The sequence below is a fragment of the Phalacrocorax aristotelis genome, chromosome 16 (assembly GCF_949628215.1).
Source record: "Phalacrocorax aristotelis chromosome 16, bGulAri2.1, whole genome shotgun sequence".
Lineage (NCBI taxonomy): Eukaryota > Metazoa > Chordata > Aves > Suliformes > Phalacrocoracidae > Phalacrocorax > Phalacrocorax aristotelis.
In genome coordinates, this window is record NC_134291.1 from 10,926,048 (window position 1) to 10,953,831 (window position 27,784).

General features: G+C 41.8%; 1 protein-coding gene and 1 long non-coding RNA gene across 5 annotated transcripts in view; one reads left to right on the plus strand and one right to left on the minus strand.

Moving 5' to 3' along the window:
• Positions 1–6,520, minus strand: part of TOM1L1 (target of myb1 like 1 membrane trafficking protein) — a 30,350-nt gene extending 23,830 nt beyond the window's left edge. Inside the window, exons 1-2 of one of the 3 annotated variants that reach the window (XM_075111344.1) lie at positions 4,286–4,376; positions 1,931–2,059 (exon numbers count right to left, since the gene is read on the minus strand). In XM_075111344.1, the coding sequence (XP_074967445.1) occupies positions 1,931–1,961 (31 nt within the window). In that variant the 5' untranslated portion in view covers positions 1,962–2,059; positions 4,286–4,376. Of the gene's footprint in view, positions 1–159; positions 466–1,930; positions 2,060–4,285 lie in introns of those variants that run through there. The other 2 variants (XM_075111345.1, XM_075111343.1) reach the window with 2 other exon arrangements.
• Positions 464–23,467, plus strand: LOC142065331 (uncharacterized). 2 transcript variants are annotated; one of them, XR_012663354.1, is made up of 4 exons: positions 464–892; positions 1,270–1,325; positions 18,912–19,001; positions 21,623–23,467. It is a non-coding gene; the product is annotated as an uncharacterized LOC142065331 (long non-coding RNA). The 2 variants fall into 2 exon arrangements; XR_012663353.1 differs by having other exon boundaries at positions 464–874.
• Positions 23,468–27,784: the final 4,317 nt, after the last annotated feature.

Consider the following 27,784-nt stretch of genomic DNA (forward strand, 5'->3'; position numbering starts at 1 on the left):
CCCCCAGCGCCGCCGAGCCCCGCCGGGCGGGAGGAGCGGGGAGGCGCCGTCCCGCCGCGCCCCTCACGGCCGGGGCGGGAAATGGCGGCCCCCCCGGCTCCCCTCAGGCGGGCGGCGGAGCGGCGCGGGGCCGGAGGCGGCGCCCCCCTCGTTACTCACCGACCAGGCTGCCCACGGCGGTGCCGAAAGGGTCCTTCGGAGCCTTCCCGAAAGCCATGGCCGCTGCCGGCGGGGTCGCGCAGCCTCTGAGGGGCAGCCCCGTCCCGTCCCGCCGGATCCGGCCGCTCCCCTCCCGCCCCGCCGGTCTCTCCCTTCCTGGGACTGGGGGCGGAGCCGCCTCCAGGTGCCGTCGCGGCTCCCCGTAGCCGATCGCGCCCAGACCGGGCCGCACCGCCCCCGCGGGGCCGCAGCGCTGCTGTCCCGGTGGAGCGGCGGGGTGAGCGGCAGCCCCGCGCCAGGCCGGGCCGGGCCAGGCCAGGCCAGGCCGGAGGGTCTTCCCCCCGCGGGGCTCCGGCAGCCCGGCCCCTCACGGACGGGCGCGTCCCGCACCCACAGCACCCCGTCGCGTAGCCACGTCCCCCTTTTCCTGCTCCTTGGCCAGGGCTTAACCTGTGACGAGACCTCCCGCTCATGGCAAACTCAAGAGTTCCCTCAGCCGTCTCCTAGGTGGGCTTAATAGCTGAAACCACGAGAAACTTGGCATTTCGTGAGTCAAAGCCCAGAAACAGCTGGGTCGAACCTACCCCGTGGCTCCAACCTGCCTGCTGGCACCTGTGACCTGCATGCCTATGTTAACTTTAACGGAAAGGGGAAAAAACCGCCTGCCTTGCAGCACTCGCCCCATGGATCTGTTCAGTAGCACAGAAGACCGATGGTAATTTTGTCTTTTCAGGTATTGTGAAGAACTTTTTATAGCAGAACTGACTTTTAAAGCGTCAGCTTTACGATATAGCTGTTAAGACCTTCACTTCAGATACGAAACCTCAGAAAATCAGGCTTTTCAAATGCATCAGAACAGCATATACACTTTTAAACTGGTACCTGATGCAATTTGCTTGTTAAATTGATTACACACAATTCATTAATTTTAAAAGAAGACTGCATATGCAGTGAGAGCGACGACAACTGCTACACCTTACAGCGTGCTGTGTGCAGACACATTTCAAGCTTTAACATCCACCGCTATGAAATCACTGGGGCTGACCACTGCTCCTGCCACGTTCATACGTGTTTTTGCAAATCTATATGTTCTGTTCTTTTCTGTTTCAGATTTAACAGGAACAGATGCACAGATCTCAAAGAAGGGGGGGGGGGGGGGGGGACCAGTGCATGTAAGTTAGTTACATTCATAAAACCATCCTTTGTATTATGTAGAAACCACTAACACATTCCTCTCGCCACATCCACGTTTCCACATGTGGGACTTTCTTGCTACAGTTACGATCAATGACTTCCATTGTGTCACTTCATCACAAATCTGACTGTATCTCAGACATATATAATACTCCAGAATGAATGGGACATGAATGAAAATTAAAACCTCAGCTCTAATTTTTGTTGACTGAGAGTTCTAATTATTTCAGTATCAAACAAACACGGAATCATATTAACTAGCATTTGAATACAGCTTAGTTAGTCATACAGTCAGAACATGATATAACCAAATAAATTATTTGCCTGACGTTAGAATTGCATGAATTAACAAAGCCGTATTTGCACTGATTATGAGAGTTCTTCTTAAGATAAACGCATTTTACTTTTGCATTTTGTGTAACTCTATGGCCCCATCTACTGGATGGCTTTAACATAAAGGCTGGAGAAGAACGTACTTTCCTGGGTACCTGCATCTCTACAAAAAGCAAGGTATTACAAGAACTTTTGGGCAAGTTGATCATGTACGATGAATGTAGGAGCTGAGTCTTTTTCTTACTCTTTCTATGGCAATGGGTGGAGTTTGTCATACAGCTTGGTGATGTTCCATTTGAGACTTTCTAATGAACACATCCCAATTTTCCACACTTCTGTTAGTCTCGCAATTTAGTTATATGCCAGACATGATCTGTCAAAACAGGAGTTTGTTTATTTATTCTTGGTTGCAGAATTCTGAAAGACATCCTTTAAACTTGGGTCTTTATTTCATTTGCTTTTTAACACCGAAACTGAAATAAGGGCCTATTTAAATCAGCCTTTGTTAAACCTGCAATGCGAGTCAGCTCTTTTTTCAGAAAGCATATTTTATTGAGCTACTCCTGGGGGAAAAAAAATCTGATGAAGCCTTTTTTCATTGGAACTTAACTGATTAAAGTTACTCATCGGAATCAGGTACTGGTCTCGATCTATGAACTCCTAGTGGGCTTCAGGTTTGGCTTGAAATGAGCCTGCCTGACTCTTCAGCCTTCTCTGGTCTGGAGTCCTTGGTATTTAGGAGTCAGTGATCAAAGAGTCCCAGGAGGGTCTTACTGCACTCCTTGCAATTTTACTATTATTGCCAATATAGTATTATACTTAATTATTACTATTAAGAGACATTTTCCATCTTATGCAAGCACACCTAGTATGTTATAAAAAGAAAGAAGAGGCTAAATAATTTCTCTTTGCAAAATGATTTGAAACAAGAGTGTTTAGTGGCATAGTTTATGTCTGCCTCTTGAGCTAACATGTATTATACCAAAATAAGCAGGCTTGTCAATGTAATTTTATTTGTACTAGAGATTTTGTTGATGCTGCTATGTCAATTACAAATGTAAAATTGCATCCCTAATTGCTGTAGGTATGCAGAGGTTTTTTCCAACCTAGTTTTGCTGGTTTTAAACTTCAGAGTTATACATCATTAATCTAGTTTTTTTTAAAAAAATCACACCTTTATCTTATTTAGTCTTCAGTCCTACTTTCAAGGAATCACATACACAACACATTGAGTGAAATAATTAAGCAGCTGTCATATTTGTAAACTGATTTATGATATTGACTTGTACCGGCTGCTATTTGTTATATGACAATTACAAACCATGGTGATGATTTTTGGTTTAGTTTAAAAACCGAGAGAGATTCTCAAAAGATCATCATTCAACAGAGATTAGGTGAGGAGTTACAAAGTATTCCCCCCTCCATCTCCCAAGAGCTGTATTTACTCTCACAGTCTTCACCAGAAGTCTATTTTAGTGTGATGCTTCCTTGTTATCCCATACAACAAAGACACAATCAGCAGGATTCTCACTGTAGCTCATTAGACCAGATGCTGGTTATGGCCTGTGCGGGTAGCTCAACTTGAAGAAACAGCTAGAGGGCTAAATCAAATCCCTTCTGCATCATCTCCATTAGCTCATTGCCTTCAGATAACAGCAAACCTAATCAGGAGCTATTTGGGCAAATTAAATTAATGTTTGGGACCCAGTCTCACTAAGAATGAAGAGCTGTCCCCAGATATCTATTTAAGTAATTACTATTTTATACAAAAAAAAATAATATCTAAACCCCGTCATGTTGGCAGCACATTTAATTTGCCTGTGTAGGAAGGGGGAACAAATACTGGAGCGGAGGAGGGAGGTGCCCGTGGCCTGCAGAGGGCAAGCTTGTCCAAGGAATCTCCTCATTTTTCATGCGGTGGCTGCTCGAAGTGAAGGATGGTTTTTGGAAAAGGCAATACCCTGTCAGCCATGTTGGGTTTTCTCATATACACAGTGTGCTTCAGATGCAGCTCGTTAGCATTGTAATGCTTTCTTGTCATTTGAAATAAACAAAAAAAATAATCTCTGTATATGCAATGCAAAGCTCTCAGAAGGCAGAAGGGGGTGAGGGGAGGGTGTGGTATTTTTCAGGGCTGCCAGGTGGCTGACAGGTTTTCCTGCTCTCGGTTCAGTGCTGCACTTCCTGGACCACACAGCCTCAGCACACTGTCACTGCCCTGGCACTTTCGTGTGAAGTTGGACAAATCTGTATTTCTCCCTGTTCTAAACACTGAGAATTCCAAGAGAAAAACATTTTTTAAAAAGAACACACTATGGGAATCCCAGCTAATTTGAAACTAAAACCATATGTACCTTGTTTTACCTAGGATGAGGAAGAGTAAATTCTCTCAGAAACAAGTTTTTTACATCTATTGAGACTTTTTTTAAAAAAGATATTAGATATTACATAATACCTCCCTCTGGGATTCTACTCTCACGACGTGGTGTTAATCCAAAAGCTTTCCTGCCTCTCTTCCATTTCCTTTCAGGAAACAATCCTCCTTTTTCCCTGGATCAAGGCTGGAGATAAATATTTGTTGTATATTTAGGAAACTTACCAATGCCTTTCCTCAAGTTACTCTTCTCAGAGACAAAGATGCATCATCCAGTTCCCCCAGCTTCTCTTCAGAGGCATATTTTCCTGCAATGGATTCTAGATTTATAAAGAAACAATGAAATCATTATTATACTGCAGAATATTTTGAGTCTTGACTCAACTTTCCTGTATGAGATTCATTATTAAATACACCTTATCCACTGGAAGGGAGAATCCTCTGCCTGAATCTCCCAGGAAAACTTATAAAGAAATAAAAAACTCCCTGAATCTTAAATTTCAGGAATTGTAGATAATTTTCCCGTGAATGGGATGCGACTGCTATATATATACAAACTGCTGGGTAAAGAACAAGCTCAAAATGGAAAATAAGCTATGAACTTGGTAACTCAGATTTACAGCAAAGTAGCATGTGGGACGTTGGGAACCTTTCTGTCATCTTGCCTGCAAAGGAAAATGGCAAATAACTGGTTTGCATTTAAGACATTTAGTCTAATTTTGTTTTCAAATTATTGATGTTCATGAAAAAAAACCTGTCATATCTCACTCTTGCTGCAATACAAATTTCTTTGCCTTTAGTGAACAAGCTTGAAAAATTCTGCTATATTAATTGGTGCACTTTTTAAAATTAAAAGAATACCTGACAAGTGATGAGGGCTTCAGATAGCTGTTTTCATCTATAGGTGTGCTAAAATGCGATACAGCAACAAATATTTTTGTCTGCTGCTTTAAACAAAAGAAAAAGAATCCCCAAATCCTTAGGTATCAAGTATGTGGTATAAGAATCCTTTCAAAAGCTGCAGGAACCAACCTGCATCATCCTGAATCAAGCCGATACTTTCAGTACCACAATCTTGATTATTTGGACACCATTGCAATTATCAGTGTAGAAAGCAATCCTGGAAGAAACTGAAATCCTCAACCTTTGCACATTAGCAGCAGGTACGGCCTTTACCAAGGTGATTTTCTCTTTGTGACACTCCCACTGCCACTTGAAGTGTGAAACAGCTCTAGGCAAGAGCTTAGCTCAGCGCTGTTTCTTCTCATTTTCTTACTATTTGGAGAATAGCAATAACTAACACCAGATCCTCTGAAAATACACATTTCAAGAAAACAGTTTTCAGGCACTGCGTCCTAATTAAATAATTTCAGCAATATTTGATTGCCCACAAGTACACACACTGGCTACTGAAACAAATATCCAAAAGCTTCATAGTTAAATCATGGTCTGGTAGCTCCGTGTCACCCACAGAGCCCTGGTTCAAATCCAAGCCTTCTCCAACTAAAGTAACGCCATGCCGCTCACATGGCTATCTCCTGTCCTAATTAACCAGGAGTCTCAGCTGAGCTCTCTGCTGGATTTTAATTACAGAGTTATTAATTTGTGGGGAAAAAATTGACAGATGTTTCAGATTGGCCGTAGCAAATTAAAAGGCGGGTGCTTGGCGTAAAAACTCAGAACTGATTAAACAAATGACTCGTGGATGTTTAGCTGTTTTACAGTGAGCGTGTACACAGTACCACTTAGTGTATTGTGGCGCAGGGTGACTCCTCGGGATAAAAATAACAATAGCAACAGATTTTGCTCTGTCTAGTTTTTTAAGGTAAAGAAGCTTATCAACTCTGTTCTTAATTTGATTTATAGCTTTTGTTGGGTTCTCCTGACTCCCCTCTAAAAAGAAAATCCACTATTTTCTTAGGTGATTAGTTTAAAAAATTATGTTATGCCAAGGTAAATGACAGGACTAGTTGGTTACTCTACAGTTATTGTTATTCAAACTGAGCATATATACACCATAAAGTGAAAGACTAATTTTCTTCTCATATAAGGGACAACAAATGTTTTCATAATTTTACTAATAACTTCAATCACTTGACAAAGCAGCTTAGAAAAATGTTAGCTTACATCAAATAAATGCATTACAGGAAACAGGCAGGGCCTGAAAAGCTACCAAGGTCAATATTTTAAGGAAAATAAGCAGCAGCCAGTGCCATGATTTTGAGGTCCCCATCAATTACGCTGTTCCACAGGAGTCTCTATCTAAGGTCTCAGCAAGTCTCATCTATCATGATGGTATACACAGCCTCTGAGCTGAACTGAGTAAACAGCCTTTCGGTGGACATTTGGTTATTAGAGATGGTCATTTGGATACAGGTTCTCTGCCTCTGTTGTGGTGTTTTTCTGCTGAGGAAGGAAGCATTACAGGGTTTGTGTGGTTTGTTTTTTAGACTGAACACGCATGTGCAACTTACGGTACCATCCTCTTCTGAATGAGCCATTTTGTGCGATATTAAAAAATGACAAAATGTTTTGCCCATGATAGGATTTCCCTAGTGGGTTTTTTTTCTTTAACAAAAGGACAGTTCAAACTACGCTTCTTGTTCAAGTCAATCCAAAAATTATTCAAAGCCAAAACCCATTAGCTTTCACTTTGACAATGTAGACCCAGATATGTCGACAATTTCAGAACCAGGATTGAATGAAAACAGATTCCCAGGAATGGTTTTGATTTTGACAGCTCAGCATTTGCTTATCAGAGGTGTTTTGTCAGAAAAATTCCCACCAGCTGTAGGTTTCACCGCACATTAATTGCCTCCGAGCTAACAGGAAATTAAAAAACCCCAAAACAAAACCTCTTTCCAATAGTGAAGACAGAGCTATGGGAACCTACCAAAAGACCCACTTCAAAGGCAATGATTTTCCTACTGGCAGAGTGGAGGATGTAGAGAAAATTTTGCCAACTTGTTAAATTGAAAGACTCAGCTACGTATCTGCCAGTTAACAGAGGAAGCAAATAAATGCAGATTTTAATGCCGTAACTCAATGAGAGCTGAAGAATATCTTCCCCTGTTGCTAAGGGAGGCAAACGTTCATCTGGTTTCTTAATCTGAACACAGAGACACAGTCTGCCCATGTTTGGGCTGAGCCCTCTTCTATGGAAGAAAGTATTCGTATTTCTTTTACTTCACCACACTTCTGCAGGGTTAGTGACTGCTGGCCAGTGCGCGTGGCTCTGACCTACGGGGCTGCGGGACAGTTCGTGCTGATTAATACGTGTGGCCTAAATGGAGTTTTATGGCACTATCACCTCTGTGTCATGCTAAGCCTCGAGTACTGTGGAGCAGGGGAATCGCACACATCTCACGGAGTTCAGACTCTCACTTCGCCTTGCAGTTCACTGGGTTTTGCAGCATGTATATAAACCAAGCAGGTTGTACAGCAGCCTGTCACGGAGCCTTAGCTCACTGTAATAAAGTTCAGTAAGTAGAGAAATTGCAGCAGGTGCATCCCCTGTATCAGGATAGAGCAGGGTGAAATTATTGCTGGTTGCTCCTCTGAAACTTAAGGTAAAAATCTCTGAATATCTGCTCAGAACAGCTGTAAACCTCAAAATATGCTTACTGCTTTGGCTGCATCTCCACACTGATGTTTTTGGCAAACATTTCTCTGCAGTGCATTTTACCCAGGGTGCTGGAGCACTGGCATTTGCAAAACCATGCAGCTACCAGTAATTTAATGCTGTGTGAAACAACTCTCATTATGTCTAAAAGGTACAGTTCACACACTGCAGGAATCCCACTGGTATTTCCAAAAGCAGAGAACCGTTTTGGATGCACTGTGCATGCTCACTCTAACAGACAGCACATGTCCTGTAGGCAAACTGGAAGTTTTAGCTTGTCTGTATTTGAGTTTTCACCACTGCTATCACTGGGTAACAAAGCACCCATGTCAGCAATGTAGGAATTTTTTACTGAAATATTTAATGCAGTAGAAGAGCATACAAATTATTTGAACTGTTTGTTGTGACGACAGGTGTGAGGAAAAGCCTCCAAGAATTGCTTTTTCCACCATGATCAATATGTCAGAGGTCTTCCCATACTAAACCGTTACACCAAGTCTGTTGCTGCTTACTGATGTGGTTAGTTCTGAATACGAACAAGAGTTCTTCCATCTTTTCTACTAATTCAGGACACTCATTTTTTCCTTGCAATGACATTCATTTATATGCACTCCCCACTTCTGATCTTGCGAGCAGAAAAACTGCTAAATTGTACACAGAGTTCTGCTCAAAAGACACATGAAATTCAGAGCTGAACTATACTTTTGACCACTCAGCTTAGAAAAATCATAATCTTTGGCTTTGCACTGATGTGTTCTGAAAACCATTGCTGAGTTCCAGCACAAAAGCCGTGTTTGTGAAACCAGGCTAGGATCCAGCAAACCTGAACTCTGCTCCTGCTCTCTCACAGTCCGTGTTTGTTCCGACTAACCGCTGAACAACCGTCCCAGCAGGGAGATGGGTATTTGCATTGCCTGTAGAAGCAGGTATGAGAGGTCATAGGAGACGGTAAAGGGAGCGACTCATTACACACATGCTGGATGGTGCAAATGCCTGCTCAGGAGCAGCAGTTTGGGCAGGAATTCCCTGCCTGAACGATGCCCGTTACAGAGACAGGGAATGGCTAGCAGAGTTCCCACTGATTTTGGTAGGGACTTCGTGCAGTTTAACGGCACAAACAATGAATAAAGAAAATATGCCAGCTGCAGAGCAATAACCATTTCTGCCTTTTCTGCTTGTCTTGTAGAGAAGGGCCAGTTTAAGATGCCTGCAACTCTCCCCTATGTGCTTTGTTCTGTGCATATCAATATTTGATGCATATCAATATTGTTATGCATATCAATAGTTTGGTGCAGGCTGTCCTCATCACTAAGGACAATGCTGGGCTCCCGCTGACACAGTCGACAAATCTCTGTCTTTTGGCAGTCCTACTTAACGGAGCTTTTGAGATCCAGCAATAAGTAACTCAACTGTAAATTGCCACACTTCTCTCAAAGTGAGATTTAGTGCCAGGAAACACTCCTGAGTAGTCAAAGTGGATATCGATACCTGTCCGTGGTCAAATGTGAAGAGGGGCAGATGAGGCTGGAGAAAATGCTGTAACAGAGAACAAATAACTTTTTAGTTCATGGTGAGATTTTTGACAAAGCAGTATCCTGCATGACGTGCTCATCCAGCTGCGTGCTGGACATTTTGTCCAGGAGGAGACTGTGAGAGGCAGTATCGAAGGCTTTACTGACATCCCAAAAGATCACATCAGCTGGCTTATGACAGCATCTATTAATTTCAGCTGCTTATATGGTCCCTATTGCTACAGTAACTGGACGCTTTATACTCCTTAATGCATTTACCTTCCAATTCGATCTTGAGGTTGTGAAGCAACAATAGAAAGATTAAATGTCAGAGTAATTAATTTCTCTGAAGTCCCTCTTTTGATTCCTAGTTCCAGAGATCTGATGCTTGAAACATCCTCTGAGCTGTGGCTTGACCAGAGACTGGAGAATTTTGCTTCCATGCCTGCCCACAAAGTCTTCTGTCACAACTGAACTGAATAGCTTGGCCCCTAATTCACACCTATCCTCAGGAGCAGTAAGAAACTAGGTGCTCTGCTGTTGATGTAAGAAGCACCAGAGGATTCTCATTGGAAATATGTAGAATTATGACTTCTTTCATAGAATTGGCTTCCTAAAGCCATATGGAAATTATGTGAGGATGCTGAGGGTGCCTCCTTAGTGTCCGTCCACTACGGTTTTTATTCTGCATTCCATTTAACAAGCCTTGCTCTCCTTACGCATCATGTAGGAAGTCTGAGCATCATCAGGATTCAAACTTTGTTCAATGTCTCTAAACCCTTTTTTCCATCTAGATATAAGGAATTTGCCCAAGGTTACACAAGAGAGCTGTGTAAGCTTCTTATATCCTAGAGTAGCAGCCTGACTTTTGCTTTCAGAAGAGCTTCACTACATTACACCAGCTAAGTGTCTGGCTCAATCACTATTCTGTGGATTACCGGAGGGCAGATTAACTGGAGTCTATTGAATTTTTAAAACATAAAATAAATACCTGCCATAAGCTCTTAACAGGTTTCTCCTAGCAAGGTTTTGAGGAATTTCCAACACTGTCTTAATTCTGTATATACACATGTATGCACAGAAACTGACGGTGCATGTGCCTACACAGTAGTAGAGCAAAGACGCCTAACATTATTTAAGGTTAATAAAAAGCAATGTCATTCCTGACATCCCAGATAAATAATGTTTTCCATTGCTATACACAAATGCACTGAAATATAGTTAGCGTTTCATCTGCTAGCAAGAATAACCTCTGCCCCTTTCAATTTGGAATTCTCTAACCACCCATGGACGATAAGATGTTGTGCATTAGCATCAATTTTCTGATTTTGTGGGGAATGAGGGCTGAAAGGAAGGCGGACGGAGCCTCTTCTGCTGTGGCTTGTTACTTATAATTTCTTTACTGCGAGTTTGTGCCTACCCCTCAGCTGAGCCAACTCCATATTCGGCTGCATCTGATAACAGAACACTCACAGCTCAAGGTCACTAGCTCTGAATTGGTGCTTGCGTTTTAACTGGTCTCACTTGAATGGTAATAAGCTTCAAGTAGTGCTTAGTCTTAGCTTTGATTCAGTTAACTGCACCATCATCTTGTGAACAGGGTACTTGAGCTGTAGTTAGACTCTTGCTGTTCCTGTTGCTCAAATCAATTGCAGAAAATAGGCAATATTGTGCAATATTGTCAGCAGACTTCCGAATATAGATGTACGCTTACCTACACACCAGGAAAGCAATCACTAGTTTCTCAGTGTTTCACATCGGTTCTAGCCTTTTAGTAAATCATGTGCCAATGGAATACAAATCTAAGAAAGGAAATTAGTTCTACTGCCACAACCTGAAACAGCAATGCAATGGTCATAAGCGCAATGGCACAGATGCAGCGCACAGCTCTGGCAGGCTGTGATCCTGAGGCTACTCCCGTGGAAGACAAAAGCTCTCCTTAGCTCTTCTTTCAATCCTTTTATTTCTGAGGCCTAAAGGCAAGCCCAGTAAAATATGGCTAATTAAACCTCTGATCTTAACCATTGTGTGGCTGGTGTAGCCCTCACACACAGCAGAGCTGCTACAAGTAACACCCTAATAACCTGCTAGTATTCTTTAACAACTGGTTGAGGGAGTAGGTTTCAAAGCCTCTCTGTTTAACACAGACCAAGACCTTTAAGTCTCCATACTGAAACTATTTTTAAAAACCCAGCTTAGTTGCAAAGTGAAAGAGCTAAACCCTGTGAGAAAAGGGTAATGACCTTTGCTGGTACACAGTTTACTTTACCCAAGGATTGCTTCTTGATTCAGTCAGTCATTTTGGACAATTCACAGTCTGGCAAGCCCTTTGTAATTTTCCTCGTTCTTACGAACACTGTTAGTGTTTCATATTTAGCTATCAGTTGAGTCAATCTTTATTCCCCTGTAATTTTTTTCAGTACTTTCTATATTTCTAGTGCCTGATTGTAAATATACGTTCCACAGAATGACTGGTTTTATATTTTTTGCCAGAAAATCTTGGTGCTCAGCCCTTTGCATTTTAAAAGGAAACTTATTAGGGGTTTCTTTTTGATTAGGACCATGATGTTGTCAATCAAACCTCTACAAATAAACAGTCATTCAGTACCCTCTCTACATTCCCAAACAAAAATGTTTTACTTATTGTGTACTTTATCTAATGCAAAATATATTATTTCTAGCCAACACACATTTCTATAGCTGTGGGAAGCACTGCTGCAGAAGTGCATAGGAGCTCATAGGAGCTACAGTCGAGATGCTTGCACGTCCCTGCTCTGGATGGAGGTGTGTTTGGACTATATCATGAGGAATCACAGCTTTCCTTCAGGATGAGGTGTCACATGAAATCATGGGATATCCATGAACTCGGTAATATGGAAAGCTCTTCAGCCTTTTGGTATTACTGATGATTTTCCAAATGTTTCTCTACACTGCTGTCAGCAGGATAAGAACAACAGACACTGGCTCCTAAAGAATATTTTAGGCCATTTGGCTAAACATTAGCAACTCTAATCCTACTGAGCAGCACCTCCTTCTTCTTTTTAAGGCATAGGGACTAACAACAAGTATAGACACAACTGACTCATAATCAGAAATTATATTTAACGCACAAAAATTACTTACCAAGACTCTGTTAAATCAGAGATAGTGCAGCGCAGGTTATAAAGGAGGCAGGAATCTCGGGATCTTGCTTCTGGCTCTCAAGCTGGCTTGCTGTGGTCTCAGGTCAAAAAAGAAAAAAATATATCACTCATCTCTATGCTGTAATTTTCTCACCTGAAAAAATGAGATAACTTTACTGATTTACCTCACAGGCACTGCATGAGACTTCAATAATATTTGTAAAACTATACAGTGATCTCTTGGCAAGAAGTGTTCTAAGGGAGCACAAATGTCGAAGATTGCTTTCAAATCAAGCAGTATGGGAGCAAGCGAAAAGCATGTACCAGACTGACATGGATGGTGCTGTAGTTATTTCCACTATGATGCCTCTCTTATTGTTTCATCTCTTTTATGGCCTATTTCATGGCCTGTTTTCATGAGTTACCATCACCGAGTACTTCTTTTTTCCCTTCTCCAAAATTTCCCGTGTCCTCCTCAGCCCTGCTCACTTTTTTCCCCCTCACAAACTGCTCATGAACTGCCTTGGCAGTAAGACAGCAAAGTGATAAGTACTCTTAGAATATGGCTTATGGTTCACTGGACATCAGCAAATGCTGTCAAAGCTGATAACCTTTGGCTGGGAAGGTAACAGTAGTTTCACTCACGCAATCACTAACGTACCGTACTGCACGTGTACAGTTTTATAGAGTGGAGCCAGGCTAGCAGCATGCTCAGCTTGGCAAGGACAGGCTAGGCCACTGTCATGACATTTTATTTATGAAGGTGACCACCGGCCATGAAATTTGAGTTCCCAGATAATTGTGGTATCATACGCTGAGGAAAACAATCACCTTTTGAAGCAGCTCCGTGCAGAACTGAAAGAGTTATGGTTATCCAGATACAGCCACTAGGCCAGCAGGAGCGGGTGGGTCAGACAGCAGGCTGGGACGGGAGCCTGAAGGATCACTACCCTTATGAAATATAAAAACATGGACAACCGTGACTGCCGCTTCACGCTCTCTCTGCAGCACGCAAGAGAACTAACTAGATTGATCTCAGAAGTTTAATACTGTGCTTGTACATTGACCTGAAGCCTCTTAAGTACAGAAGAAAGGTACTGCTATATCATTAGGTGCTTTCCTTAAATATAAATTTTTTTCGAAAGGCATTAAGTACCTACTTACCTTTGGCATGTGGCTAAATCTTATTAAAATCCATTGAGTTTAGGGATATGCTTAAATAATTTAGTAACTTAGATTCTTAAATGAAAAAAACCCCCACACTTATTTGTTCTGCTTCTCTATCTGTATCTCTGTGCAAGCTGTATGTGGTAAAAGAACAACCACCCCATAAATGGAAACCGCAAAAGGAACTAAAATTCTTCTAGGATGAACAGATTGATCTAATACTATATTTGTTGAGAACTTTCTGATGATACCAGATGCTGCTGCTGACTAGCAGGTCTATTCCAGGAAGGCACAAATCTGCTATGCAAAAATAAGTGCACAGTTACAGTGACATGTCCTTTCACAGACTCCTGCTGGAACTCAGGTCTAGTGGGAGATTTACATACTGTGCACAGCAGGCCAGTGCCCCGTGACAGAAATGCCTGATATTCCTTGCATGTTTAGAATATATTGCAGATCGAACCATTTTGATTAATATAGATTTGGGAAAGAAATTATATCCACATGATTTAGCTGTGTGGGAAATGATAGTACATGTGAAGACACCCTCGCCCTTTCTCAGAATCACGGCCAGACCTTTTGGCTGCCCTTTCCCTTTCCTGTCTGTCCCACGGGGTCATACCCACCCTGGAGTCCCCATGCAGCCCCTCTTCCAGCACAGCACAGCACCAACGTAGCACTCAAAAGGGCCTGGGCACACATCTACTGCCGCTCGCTACAGCTATGAATTCTGTCCATTTATTCTGAGTCTTGGTTATACCTACTTGTCTTTTTTTAATAGAAAGTGGACTGTGATGCAGTATTTTCCACCTGCTTTCAGCCCTTCTTAATGTCTTTAGGTGCTATGGAAATAATGATGATTTTAGCCCCTAGATTTTAGGGAATAAGATCCAATCAAAAGTTATCAAATGCTCAACGCTCCTCTGCCCTCTAAATATTATTTGAAAAGGGAGAACTTATTTTTATTTCAAAACAAGTTTCTATTTAATAAACTTCGTAGTTTTGAACAGAAAAATGCTAGAATTAAAAGTAACATTTCAAATCGATCCTATTCCATGAGACATATGAAAATGCTCCAATTCAGAATAAAAACCAACTGTTGGAGTCTAAAAACTAAAAACTGAGGAGTCTAAAAATCAGTCAATGTGGAGGTCTGTACAAGTGCAGGGCCAGCTTGGCTTTGGAATTGGAGAGAGCCTCACTCCATATACAGCCCGCACTGAGAAGTAAGCTTGAAGTGTATGCCAAGTGTTGCACAGATGCAGCTTGTGGGTTGCTTTTGGGACCTGAGCTGGCATCTTCCTGCAGAGCTGTGCGGGTCTGTGTACATGGAACAGAGCGGGTCAGAGATCTCTGCTGCACCGTGTAAACACACCCAAGACATCTGCATCTTTATCTTGACTCTAGAGAGCTACTTTGATCAAGAAACAACTGAAATAGCCAAAAAGCAAAAAACATCTGTGGAACTGGACATGGTTTTCAGTCTTGTTATAGTAGTTAGTGTTGCTCAAAGCAAGACTTGTGGTATATTAACCCTTATTGATAAGGGCAACTGGATTTGCTCACCTGGTGGGGATTTTATGTCACGACCAAGTTATTTCACACTTCAATATCTGTGTGTTTCCTTGAGAACGTTTGCAATATATCGGTTACCTATTTTTCTTCATATTCCCGACACTGTTACAGAGCTGTGGGACCAAGGACGATGGAGGAAGAGAAAATCCCACAAACTTGAAAGGAGTTAGAGATTGTATTCATGCTACCGCACTTCCCTGTGGCACAGCGAGTGATCTGCTCTTTCTGACTCCCATCTGGTATTTAATGAAAAACCAAACCCTGCCTGTGAGATGTTAGTCATGTAATTTAGCGCAGTACTGAAAATTTCTAAGGTCAGAACAACAGCGTGAGGATCTCTAAAAAAGAGAACAGAACAGGAGCTGAAGCTGCAAGAGGCCACAGGGGCAGCAGGGACGGACTTTGAGACCAGACCGGCAAAAATCCACTTAGAGTGACAAGTTTGAACTGCACTAAACTAAGTGGGAGCTCTTCCAGTTCTAGCCTAGAGATGGACCACAGGGGCAGACACTTGTTTTCCCCTTGGCATAAGAAGATCAATATTGCTTCTGCTTTTCCCTGGTTTTAGTTCTGCAGAAGTACTGAAGGGGCAAATTCAGCTTCACTAGAACAACGCGAAGAACGTAGCAATAGAGTTAATACAGAAAGGTAACGAAAGATCACACTGTTTCAAATTTTAAATTTTTTTGAAGCCTATTTGAGAAACATGTGGAATTTTGACCTAACCTACAATATCACACAAACACAACCAAAACCTTCCTGAAAAATTTATAGATGATTGCACAGAAAAAAATATATCCAAGCAGCTGACCAGCAGAAAAAGAGAAAGGTCAGACACATCTGGAGAATTCAAGATGGAAAAGAACCATCTCCTAATTTTGTAACAAAGACCAGAAACATCGCATTTAATTTCAGACCTCCTTGTTTCAATCAACTCTGCTTTTCATCTACGCACCTCCCTTCCTCTGAGGGCTTTTCTGCTAAGAGCCTGCATCAGCAGATTTGACTTTAAGTTTGCATCAAGCTGTTTTTTATAGTAGTAAGCACACTTGGAAGCTACAAAGACACAGTGTGTTTCTTGCTGCCCTGCTTATCAGTCACAACAAATGGTTTATAGCTGCACTTTTAAAAAAAATTAAATCAGTACGGGCTCTATATAAGGCAGGACTTAAAAAGGAGGGAAGTGAGTCTCTTCCGAAGTTTTGGCACAGAACCCAGTTGCAAGTCAGGTAAGCTGAAAAATTACATCATCTCAATTTTCTGAAAATGTTTTAAATGACTTATTGAGATTTTAGCCTTCAGTCTCAGCAAATTTGAAAGCTGCTGTGTTAAATTATCCACGTAAAACAGGATGTGCTGAATCAATTTCATATTAGAACGCAAGCTCCGTTATTGATGGGGCTACAAGCCCCCAGGCTGACCCTTTTACTTGCTCCAAAAACCTAAATCAGATTGCCCTGAAATTTAATTTGCCACATGGAGGCAATGGATAAAGTAAGTATTCCAAATTTGCACTAATGTATTTTAAAGATCCTGGCATTTCATCTCCACGATCCCAAGAAAAACACACAGCAAAACATAACACTGAACAAAACCCACTGCTAACGCTGACACCTAAGTTACCGATTATTTTTCTGCATATATTTAGGTAATCTACCCACAGTTTTCATTAGACCTTAAAACCATTTCACATGGATCCCCAGACCCTGACGACGTCTTCTGAAAGGTCTCACTTTCAACTACAACTAGCCAAAAGTAATAAAATCCAGAACATCACACTCTTCTACCAATTTCTTTTTTATAAGCAGGGTGGCCTGTATTGCTGCAGAAAGATACAGTCACAGCCAAGTCTTTGACAGTGTTTGCCCATTACTTAGAGCTTGCTGCTGTAGCAGAATGGCTGTTAAAGATGTTTTTTTCCTGGAAACTGGCACAAATTAGACTCCCTTCCTATGTTTTGTTGCCTTTTTTATTAGGATTAACCTTCTCAAATATCCACCTCTCTCACATCCATCAGATGGCTTGCTTTCCATGGCCCAATTTTCTCTTTTTTCCTACCATTGATCCGGATTTCAGCTCAGCTCTTGCCAAGCATCGCTGCCATTCTCACATAATACTAATGCCGCTTCTGGAGAGAGCTCAAAAACCCTACTATTTTGCCTGTGTGCCTTGCTTGCTTGCCTTACTTTCTTCCTTCCGTTTACCCATTAATCTATCCACATACACACACACTTCTAGCTTTACAGGGAAAACCCAGTCTTAGTGTGGACAGGAATGGTGCCTATATAATCACTAAAAGGGGACTAGGAACCAGAAGTTTTAGAAGGCAGGCCTGAGACTGGAGCCTGCAGAGTATTAACAACATTGAACTTGGTACCTGCACTCCAGCCTGTTCAATAGAGACAGACGGGCAGCTCTAGCAGAGGATGCAGAACGCCTGTGAGATAGTCCTTAACTCCTTAGTCATGAAGACTTAAGCCAGCATTCACCTTTTCACAAAGCTTTCTTTGCAGAAATCATGAGTACAGTCAATAAAATTTGTCCTAGGTATTTCTTCTGTAGATAAACCACAGCAGAAGGCAGGGTTAATTATACTGCCTTAAGCCACAGAAATTCTCTTACTCTTTTCAATAACTTTTCAATTGTGTTGGGCTATTAAATGCTACTCACAGCTGCTCTCACACTGATTCTTCGGAAAGTGATGTTGGAGGTGCTTAGCTTGTGCCATGGCAGTCACATCGGCATTTGCAGACAGGGCAGGGGTTCGCCCTTCTAACCTATGCTTCGGCTTGATGACGGTGGTAGAATGTGGACCACTATTAGCCAGACAACGGGCATATATCCCTCATTAACTCTTTTTTCTAATTGTGATAAATCCTCCTTAAATTAGCTTCAAAATGCCAGTGCCTTAAACATTCCCTGTTCCCTGTCTTGTCTCACGGGATAATAATGCTTTTCCAGCACCAGGAATTACTACCTAATAACTTAGCTATTTAACCAAGATTAAAGTGAAGGCTTGTAGGGATCGTGTGTACATTAATATTACTATAAACAGATCCCTTTCCAGAAATATCATGAAATTTGCAGAGGACTACTGTGTCAACAGCAGCAGCAGAATACGAGAGGGTAATCTTTTATGGTGCTGTATGTAGGGAAGATGTCTTGGCTTCAATACTCTTTGTAGTTTAAAAAAAGCATTATAAGTCCAAGCAGCAGCAGTACTAAGCAATTAATGAAATTACTCTTTTGGGAGGGCTCAGTGTACACTCTTAAATATGTTGAAAATTAGCCACAACTCCTTAAGGAGTCTACTTGGAACAAAAGCCACATTTAAATCCTGAAGTTAATATAATAATGTGGAATAAATCTTGAGACTGCTGGTCCAGAAGTTCCCTCAACTCATTTGGTTTGGTTTTTTTTAATATTTAGATTTAGCATTTTACCTTGTGCACATTTCGTTATCTCTTTATTACATTTAGTTTAATATTTTATTCTTCCTAATACTGTTTCAAATGTAATACATTTAAATACCATCATCTCCCTGGGTGACAGCAGATAAAACAAAAGTGGGCTGTATGCAATGCAGAATCAAGTTCAAAGCAGCCAGGCACAGCCTTGTAGTGCTGCAAGCAACAGCAGCCCGTGTCACCAGCTGATACCTTCACAGAGAACGGCAGGAGGGTTTTTGGGTATCCCAGGGAAGAGCTGTTCCGCAGCATCACTCTAAACTGCTTCAGTAGCATTTACAGTGGGACAACAGAGAAAAATCCAGCCACCTTTTTCGAACCAAATTCATGAGCTGGCATTTGGAATTTGTGGTGCTTACTGACCTTTTGAAACTGTTCCCCAAGTAGCTACGGGAGGATTTAACCAGCAGATCTGGACGGAGCTGTGCCGGTGGCCAAGAACTGTACTGTCGTCAGAGCACTTCTGCCTCTCAGGAGGTAAGGGTTTCAGCCTGCGTGTCCATGAATACGCCCTCTGTGACAACCATACAAAACTTTCCCAAACATCCTTAAAGAAGGATACTTTTTAGAAAAGAGATAAAATTCTGTGTGTCCTTTCCTTTTTCTGTTTGGCTTATAATGTCCTAACTACAAGGGATTGGCCACTTTCCAGTGCTTCATTAAAATGAGTCTCTGTGTTTCATTAACATCTGTCAGACATAGTTATTTTCTTTTTCTTTCATCCTGCCTCTGGGGAGCACTGTGTGAGACATGGAGTGCTCTGTTTTATTTTCACGGGGTGCATGTGGTTTGGTGTTTTGGGTTTTTTTTTTACCCACTGCTCTGTACTCAGTGAAGAAAAACGTAATTCAGAGATGCCTTTGACATAGAAGGTGGAAAGGTCGGTGTTAATCATTTACTCTTAGTACTTTGCTTTGCCGCCTCAGACCAGTAGCCAAAGCAGGTTTGCCTCCTGCACCAAAGAGGTGAAGTTGCCTTGCATCAGAGCAGGATTTGTGTCGGGAGGACAAATCCACTCAGGTGGATTCTTAGGTCCAGGAGCTCAGGATATTTTGCAAGTCATGGCATTGTCTTGCAGCAGTAAAACAAAGTATTTTTATGGCTACTGGAGAACTGGGTGTATTGACACAACATCATAAAGGTAAATAACACAGCAGTGCAAAGCCCATTTCAGGTAGAGAATTGGACCCCGTCTAGGCTGATATTCTTCACTTAAACAGAAGAATTTTGTTTGTTTCAAATGCTACTAACAATGAACTTTGTTTGGCTGATCTGTAAAAGAAACAGGAATTAGAGGAAAGACAGAGTTTTTTGCCTAATATAGAATGCTCATCTACATGCCAAGGGCCAAACACCCTTCCAAAACAGACCAAGCAGCAGTTGTTTTTATTAAGAGTTTCATTTACCAGTTACTGAAGTTTACTTTTTACTTGTATAATGTTGGGTATTGCTTTTATGCACCTAAGGATGTCGCATCTCCATTTGACAAAGCCGATGAATGTTTGATTGGTTGAAAACGGAAGATTGCTCTCACAGGCCAAGAGAATATGTGAACTGCATATCTATCTTCGGCTACACTGGAAGTTGCAGCCCTGTGTTTAAGAAATACCCTGTCTTGACTGAGGAGTGTAAAGAGAAGGGTCTTAGAACTGAGAAGTAAGGTTGGAAGGAAACACGTATAATTAACTGAGTATTGAGCAAGCCGAAATAAACTCCTTGGGAAAGCAAGGCCTGGAAAGGTGTACTGCCCACACACGGGCTGTGGTAAACTCCACTGCTGGCCAAGGAAGGCAGCTGTACTTGGACTTCAAGGAAGGACATGGTTTCTCTAAGGGAAGTCATTGCAAGGTATGATGGCATTTGCCACAAAGCAAAAAATAAATTAAAGAAAAAAAAGCAAACCATTATTGTTTTCTGTCTTTCCTTGGCTAATTCAGGTCTTTGACATATCCAGGTAGTCTTTCTTTTTTCCCATCACTATCTCAAATACCAAGAAGGCTAGATAACTGAACAACTGGTGCAGGTGGTGGGTTTTGTACCAGAGATTGCTTCATTATATAAACCAGGGTGAAATTATCTTGCAGTATTTCAGACTATGACCTTTCAAGTAGACAGACCCAATGATTTTCAGTCAATGCTCCCTCTGCTTGATTTAGAAGCCCATTCAGAAGGTAAAAAGGCCAGTTCATTGTGGCAACTCATTATTCCACTGTGCTGCTGCAACCTGATAGATAACAAATCTGACCTTTGCTACAGAAATAGGTTGTTGTGGGCAGTAAAAGTTCATTTTGAGGGACACCACGAATGCTAACTCTCCTGTAGACAAAGACAGCATGGGGGCAGAATGTACAATCAATGCTCCATCTTGAGGTGCTCACTGAAAACCTCTATGAGAAGACTTGTGTCGTCTTCCCATTTCAACAGACAGGACTGAGCCCTTTGAGTCTCAGGCCTTAGTTTATTGTCCTGGGAATACCAGTAAGCCCAGAGAACAAACCACAAGTTACTTAATTTTTGTTTTAAAAAGTGGGGATCAGTAGAAATTAAAAAAATACAGCGAGCTCCTTCTTAGGTCTAGAAATGCATTGGCTACATTCTTGGTGCCAATATTAAAACTCAAGGCTGGACTAGATGATCTCTGAGGTCCCTTCCAACCTGTGATTCTGTGAAAACTGTGCTCTTGAAGTTCTGGCTGCAGCTGATGATGGTGAGTGCTTAAAAGTGGAGCTGTAACTGTAATTCAGCCCTAAAAAAGATGTTTATAAGGAATGGACTAATTAATTTTGGCAACATTCAGTGGATCACTATTCAGAAAATTAATTCCAAGCATAAAAATTGATTCTTGATATTATTCATCACATCAATTTTTTTCTACTGTCATCTGACTTGGTATAATGACATATTATTTGTTCTCAGGATGTTTTTTTCAGAAGTCAGCCAACTGAACAAAACGTTTGGATAATCCATTTTGCAAAGTTTAGATAATATTTCCAATACCTATCACAGTCTAGAACGTATAAGCTTACAAGAAAATGTTCCTCTGTTCCTCACGCAGTGCTCTCTACTCAGTCAAGGTACTTCTATTCTCTGCCTTCCAGGTGAAAACAAACAAAAGCCCTGCTGAAGCCACCTGCTGAAGCACGACTATATATCCACTCGCAACCTGCAAGAACCGATGCGCCAGAGACATGGCTCTGCAGCTGAAGCACGCACTGGCCACCACTGTCCCAAGACGGCAGTAATAATGTTGATGAGCTCTGCACACCTCTTACTACTTCACTGAAAGTTTCTTTGTTAGTGAATGTTGACATCACCTCAGCAATTATCTAAAAACCCTATATACAGAAAGTTATCGGCAAAGTAAAGATTTTGCTAGGAGTGAGAGAAAGGTCTTTGCCATTTTGGAAATAATTATTGCTTTTCACTCTTGAAGGCTTGTGTGATTACTTGAAAGGTTTTTGGCTGCAGTTCCACTTCAGCTGCAGATGATATTTTCAATGACACATGCCAATGGTCTCTATCTTTTTATGCCAGCTGAAGATCTGGTCAAATCATGTTCTTGCTCCACTGTTTGGGTAAATTTTTTTTATTTTTAACTGAAAAACCTGTACTTTTGTGAATAGCTGAAACACTCAAGTTTCATTTCTAGGAGTCTGTGCCTCAAAGTTTTACTCCTGGAACCTGCAACAGCTAGTGAGGGTGGTGCTTGTACGGCAGGGTTGGCTTGGTGGAAAGCGAGGGGCATCAGAAGACTGAAACCCAGAAATTATTCTAAAGATTACATCCTTACAGGCCACAAGAGTCAGGACAGTTATCCTCCCTGATATAGTGTTGGGTTGTTCATTAAGCGCTGGTAATTACAGTACCCCTGCTGCCGCCTTATAGCACTGATGGAAAAGCTATTACCTTGGCTTCCTCCCAGAACAGCTTATTTCAGGGGAGTTCCTCCTACTGGACTGTCTGTTGTGAGCAATCCCTTTTAATCTGCTGACTTGGATACTGCTTTAAGGCCAGTCCCTTTGAAAAAGAAGAAAAAAAAAAAAAAAAGATGAGAAGACAGCTGTTTTATGGATATTTTAGCACTTAAAGTTCACTTGCTCACAGCTGTAACTTGCTCTCTGACTAGACCCGCAGACTACAAGGCAGAATTTTCAGAAGTGTAAGAGCAACTTGGGAACACAAATCCCACCGGTGCCCAATGGGCTGCTGCCCCGAACAGACACCTGAAAACCCAGCCTCACCGACCGCCCTAGTAAACTTGCCAAAACTCCTCTGTGAAGCAAGATGTACATTAATTTGGTAGGTTAATGCCTTCGCGCCCCAAGGATCCACTAGAAGTGACTTCTAAAAACTAATGCCATCAGCAAGAGAGTCCGGTAAGACACTAGCATATTTGCAACATTTCTTTCCACGTAACAAATTCCCCGCAGTGAGACATTTTACTGCCTGGACTGACCTTACTTTTTTTTCCTGAAGCTGCACAACAGCAAAAGCACGAGAGCTGATCTGGTCACATGTGTCACCCGAGCTGAGCTGCAACACAGCAGACCGACAGCTACAGCAAGCTTACGGCCTGATTACAAGAGGAGTGGTTTTTCTAAAAAGCCCTTTCATAAGTTAACACCAATTAACCAAGAGGGTGCACAATCCTTCGCTGCTTTCACTTAGTCCACACCAAAGGAATGATACGTTAGAACAAATGGTCTGAGGGGTAAAATATCAGATTTGAAGTATCTCATCTCTCTAGCTAGAGCCATGCACCAAATCTTGCTCGCGTTCTATCTCACTGTTCAAAGTTATGCATGTTTCACAACTCCTTTATTTACTTTGCAGTTAATAAAATCTTAGAACTTCTATTTTGTAAAATTTTTCTAAACACATATTAATGTATGTTGAGACAAAAACGTCAGCAAAACCCAAAAATGTCCTGGAAATAAAATAAATTGTGTATGGAAAACTGCTATTTGGTATATAATTTTATACTTTTGTCCTCTTTCATATTTTTATATGGTTTTATGCCAAGCCGGTAGCAGTGATTTATTATATGAAATTGGAATGTTATAGATTCAATACGGAAGCATTTGTCTTAGTGATGGGAAAGGATCCTTTAGGTCGCCGAGCCATTTCCCTGCAACTACAGGAAATCACATAAAAGACACATAAGCTAGAAATATCCCCAAGAGCTTAACTCCATTCAGCAGCGTACCCCTGGATTTACAAACCCCTGACTATCCCACAATAAAATGAAAGCCATTGTAAATTAGAAAAGCCTCAAAGGTAATCTCTGCTGTGAATCTATGCTATAAAACAGAGCCCAGAAGCATTGACAGTGCACTAGGTCCTGGCACGGGCACAGGCTTTGTGAGGTTCCATAAAACAAATATTCAAATCATAAATGTCTGGTGAGCAGAAAAGCCCGAACTTACAGACAAGACATTAATGTCCATGTGCGTTCCTTTCCCTGCAGGGCCATTTAAAAAATGAAAATCCCTCGCAGCCTTTTTCATCCAAGCTCCAGTGACCTCAGTGCCCTCCCTGCTGTTGTATAATGCACTATGAACTTGAAACTCTTGCTTCAGGTCTCCATGAGTGGCCCCTGGGGCTGTGTGCCTGTCATTTGGTGCACATGGGAGTGAAAGGAGTTCCCTAAAAGTAACAGCTGTCAGCATCAGTTCCTGCTCCCACAGCAGGCCAAGCCATAAGAAGAACCTACTGGGTTGCAAAGGACTGTAATATAAATAGCACTGTTGTAGCATTATTTTTATTCCCCTGATATCCTGTAAATGAATTGGCAATAGACATTTTACTGTGTTTGATTCTAGCCTTATTAACCACACGAAAGAACCATAATGTCTTTCAGAGAGGATATCGAAGAGTAGGTATGGAGTATGCAAAGGCAGGCGCCAGACAGGACAAAATCTAACTGCTCTGAGTCTATGCAAATAGCCAAGAAAAATGGGTTTCTATTCACTACAGATATTCCTGCAGTGGCATAGCTGAATTGGAAAGTGCCCTGAGGTACCCTAAGAAATGAGATGCTATAAAACTATTTGGGATCACAAAAGAATCTGGAACACAACATTTTTTAGAAAGGACGAAAAACTCAGTGACTTTGAGAGTTTACCTCTTTATCCAGAATAACCGATTTGAAGATGGCAATAAGAAGAAAAGACAGAAAGCAAATTGCAAAACACTGGCTAAGCATGAGTGATCTCAAACCTTTATGTTCTTTGGTTGGGAATTCGTTCAAGTTTCCATGTAATCTCCAATGAAGGAAAAAACACACCTTTCCAGTGTCCAGAATTAAGTTACATGATTGATTTCTAGATGGTGGTGATCAGGAAGAGTCATACTATTTTAAACTAAATATCACCTCAGCATCAAGAACTGCTTAGCGTCCTTCAAGGAACAGCAGATCGCCTGGCAGAGATATATTGCTTACCTGAAAATGCCCTCCCAAGCTCTCAGAGCATCAGCTACACTTCACTGGTACAGAAGATGTCCTTGTACAAAAGCTCATATCCAACTCTATTTGCACAAGTCTTTTTCCTTAGCGGTGTTCTTCTGATGCTTTGACAAGTGAAAAAAACCACCTAGAATTTTGAAAGGAACAGAGGGAAGCATTGACCTTGGTCTACCATCCCACTAATGATTTAACTGAATTATGTATCCAGCTCCAAAGACTCTTTCTATGCAGAAGTCTAAATATAAAAAGAAGAATTATATCATATAGCCAGCTCGCAGAGCAATCTATGTAAGGGCTAGTGCAACTAAAATTAAGTATTATTCATTCAAACCATTTGGAGTGCTCTGAAGCTTTCTACAGCTTTTTACAGAGGCAAAGAGAAAACTTTTGGTTTGGATGAAATCAACCGATAGAGATGAGTGTTTGTAATGCTGCCTCTTCAAACAGGACAGGGCAAAATTCCCACTCTAAGCTCCATGAACTCATGCCCAGACCTTACCCATAATAGCACTCAGTAATACACCAGTGATGCGCCATTTGTTTGTTCACTGTAGGCTTTAGATATTTTCTAATACTGAAAAGAATTGTAAGGAATATGCTGTGATTTTAGAAACTGCCATTTAACTACTCAGACTCTGGTGGGTAACCAGAATTTCTAGCTGGCCAGTAAAAAGAGCCAAGGCTTTACCTGGTTTGTCTGTGGACCCACTCATTGAGGGGAAAGGTGAGAGAAGAATTATGAAATCTTGCTTTCCAGGCAGCTGCTCCAAACCACGAGATACTGTTTTTTCACTTCTGAAGCTGCCAGCCAAATGTGTGCTTATAGGTACTTATAAATACATCCATATTGCAGTCTCTTGGGTCTCAGGTTGCATTGCTCTCTCTCAAACTCTAAGAGGAAAAATGCATTTGGAAGTGTTATATGATTATGAAACATGCATGTCATTAGAAGTGTAATTACATTGCATTTTGATATCTGTCAGCAGCAAATGGTGTTCTTATAGGTGAGACCATAACATATGCACTCTCAACCCTAAACCTAACGCATTTCTCAACTGCCATTTGAAGGTAATAATGGAAATCCATGTTTTAATTTATAATATTTTCAGTGCCTGTTCTTACAGCCATTATATACTTTGGGAATGAACTGCTGAATCCATCATCCTGTCTCCAATTGAATCTCTAGAGGCATTTTACCTGAACCTTGCTGCTTTTTTCTCCCTCCTACACAGACTTGCGATATTTTCATTTTTTATAACCAGGCTGTATAATAACAATAAGGACATCAACTCATAAAAACATTAACTCATTGGGGGAAAAATACACTGAGAGAATGCATCCAACTCCCCCATGTATTTTGACATTCCATTTAGCAAATTGTGTTATCGTTTTAAGAGTGTGTAATCCCGGTTCTGAACAAGTGCAAGGGAAGTAGAAGGCATGTGAAGAGGAAAAATGTAGACAGATACACGTATCAAGTCTGTTTTAAATGATGTCAGAAGTGAGTGTCAGAGCACAGAGCTTTACCTCCCACACAAAAGACCTGGATGCTGAAATGCTATGGGGCAACTCTCATGGCCGTGCCTGGCTGGTAACAACAACAACTGCTGCTCATGTTTCTCGCAATCACTAACACACACTTACAGCTTTCACATTTTGGCATTACTCTGCACCTGCTACTGTTCATCCTCTTTCTTACCCCGCTCAGAGCGGACCAGGGGCGTGGCACCCCTACCCCAGCTTTGCTCTCAAGTTTGTTCTCAACTACGGAGAGGTGGTCAGCCCTACATTCACCTGGTCACCCCAGACTTGAGGCTGTAAAGGGCCAGCGGCCACAAAACCTGCCTTGCACTGCTCTGAAATCAAGGGATCATGTGGCAGAAAAATCACCACTTCAGGTACTTTAAGGTACACGTGTTTTTCTAATGCTGCCAGATGCAGGAGAAATATGGTTCTGTTTTTGCACAGCGGTTCGGTGGAGTGTGTGCCCACAGTGAAAGGTGTAGCAAGTCTACACAGCGTAAGGGTTGCTACAGTCCCCCATGAGAAGCCCTGTCCCACGCTGAACCTGTGTGAGGTGGTACTAGCAACAAACAGCAAGGAGCTTTTGAATTCACACGAAAAGCATCCAGTCGTAACCATGCCTTTAGGGGTGGTTTTGCCTTTAGGGAAATGCGGAGGAGGCAGCTGTGGGCAGGGCAGAGCGTGAGCAGACAAACTCAAGGCCACACAACACTGTAGAGCAGGGGAAAGCAAGCGGTGTGAGGCTGCTTGGACTGCAAAACTTGGTCACGCTTAAAGATGCTGTCATGTAAAAAAAAAAACCAACCACCATTTATTAGAAAGTCTGTTAAGGAACCATGACTAGGAAGGACCGGGAGCATGGATACAGGCAGGGCGCACTAGCTCCTGTGCACAGAGTCGACTGAATAGCCGCCATTCAGCTGCCATCAGCTCAACATGCACACACGAAACACTATGGGGTATATTAGCTCTGGAACAGCACTGCCTTAATGCATCTCTATACATTTCCAGAAGTGATCTGGCTTGCACAGGGGCCAGAGCTTTTGCAACCATCAGTTTAGAAATGCCTCAAGAAATGTAAAACTGAAACCAAGGAGCTACTAACTGGAAGATGCTTTTTAATGAAGAAATGAAACAGCAGAAACTGATGGAAGTTTTGATGTTTCCCCTCAAATCCCATGCTAGCATTAGCACTAAACAGATGTCCCATATTCCAAAGAAATGGCAGGTTTGGCACCTCTTCACGGTTAGCAAATTTAATTATGGCTTC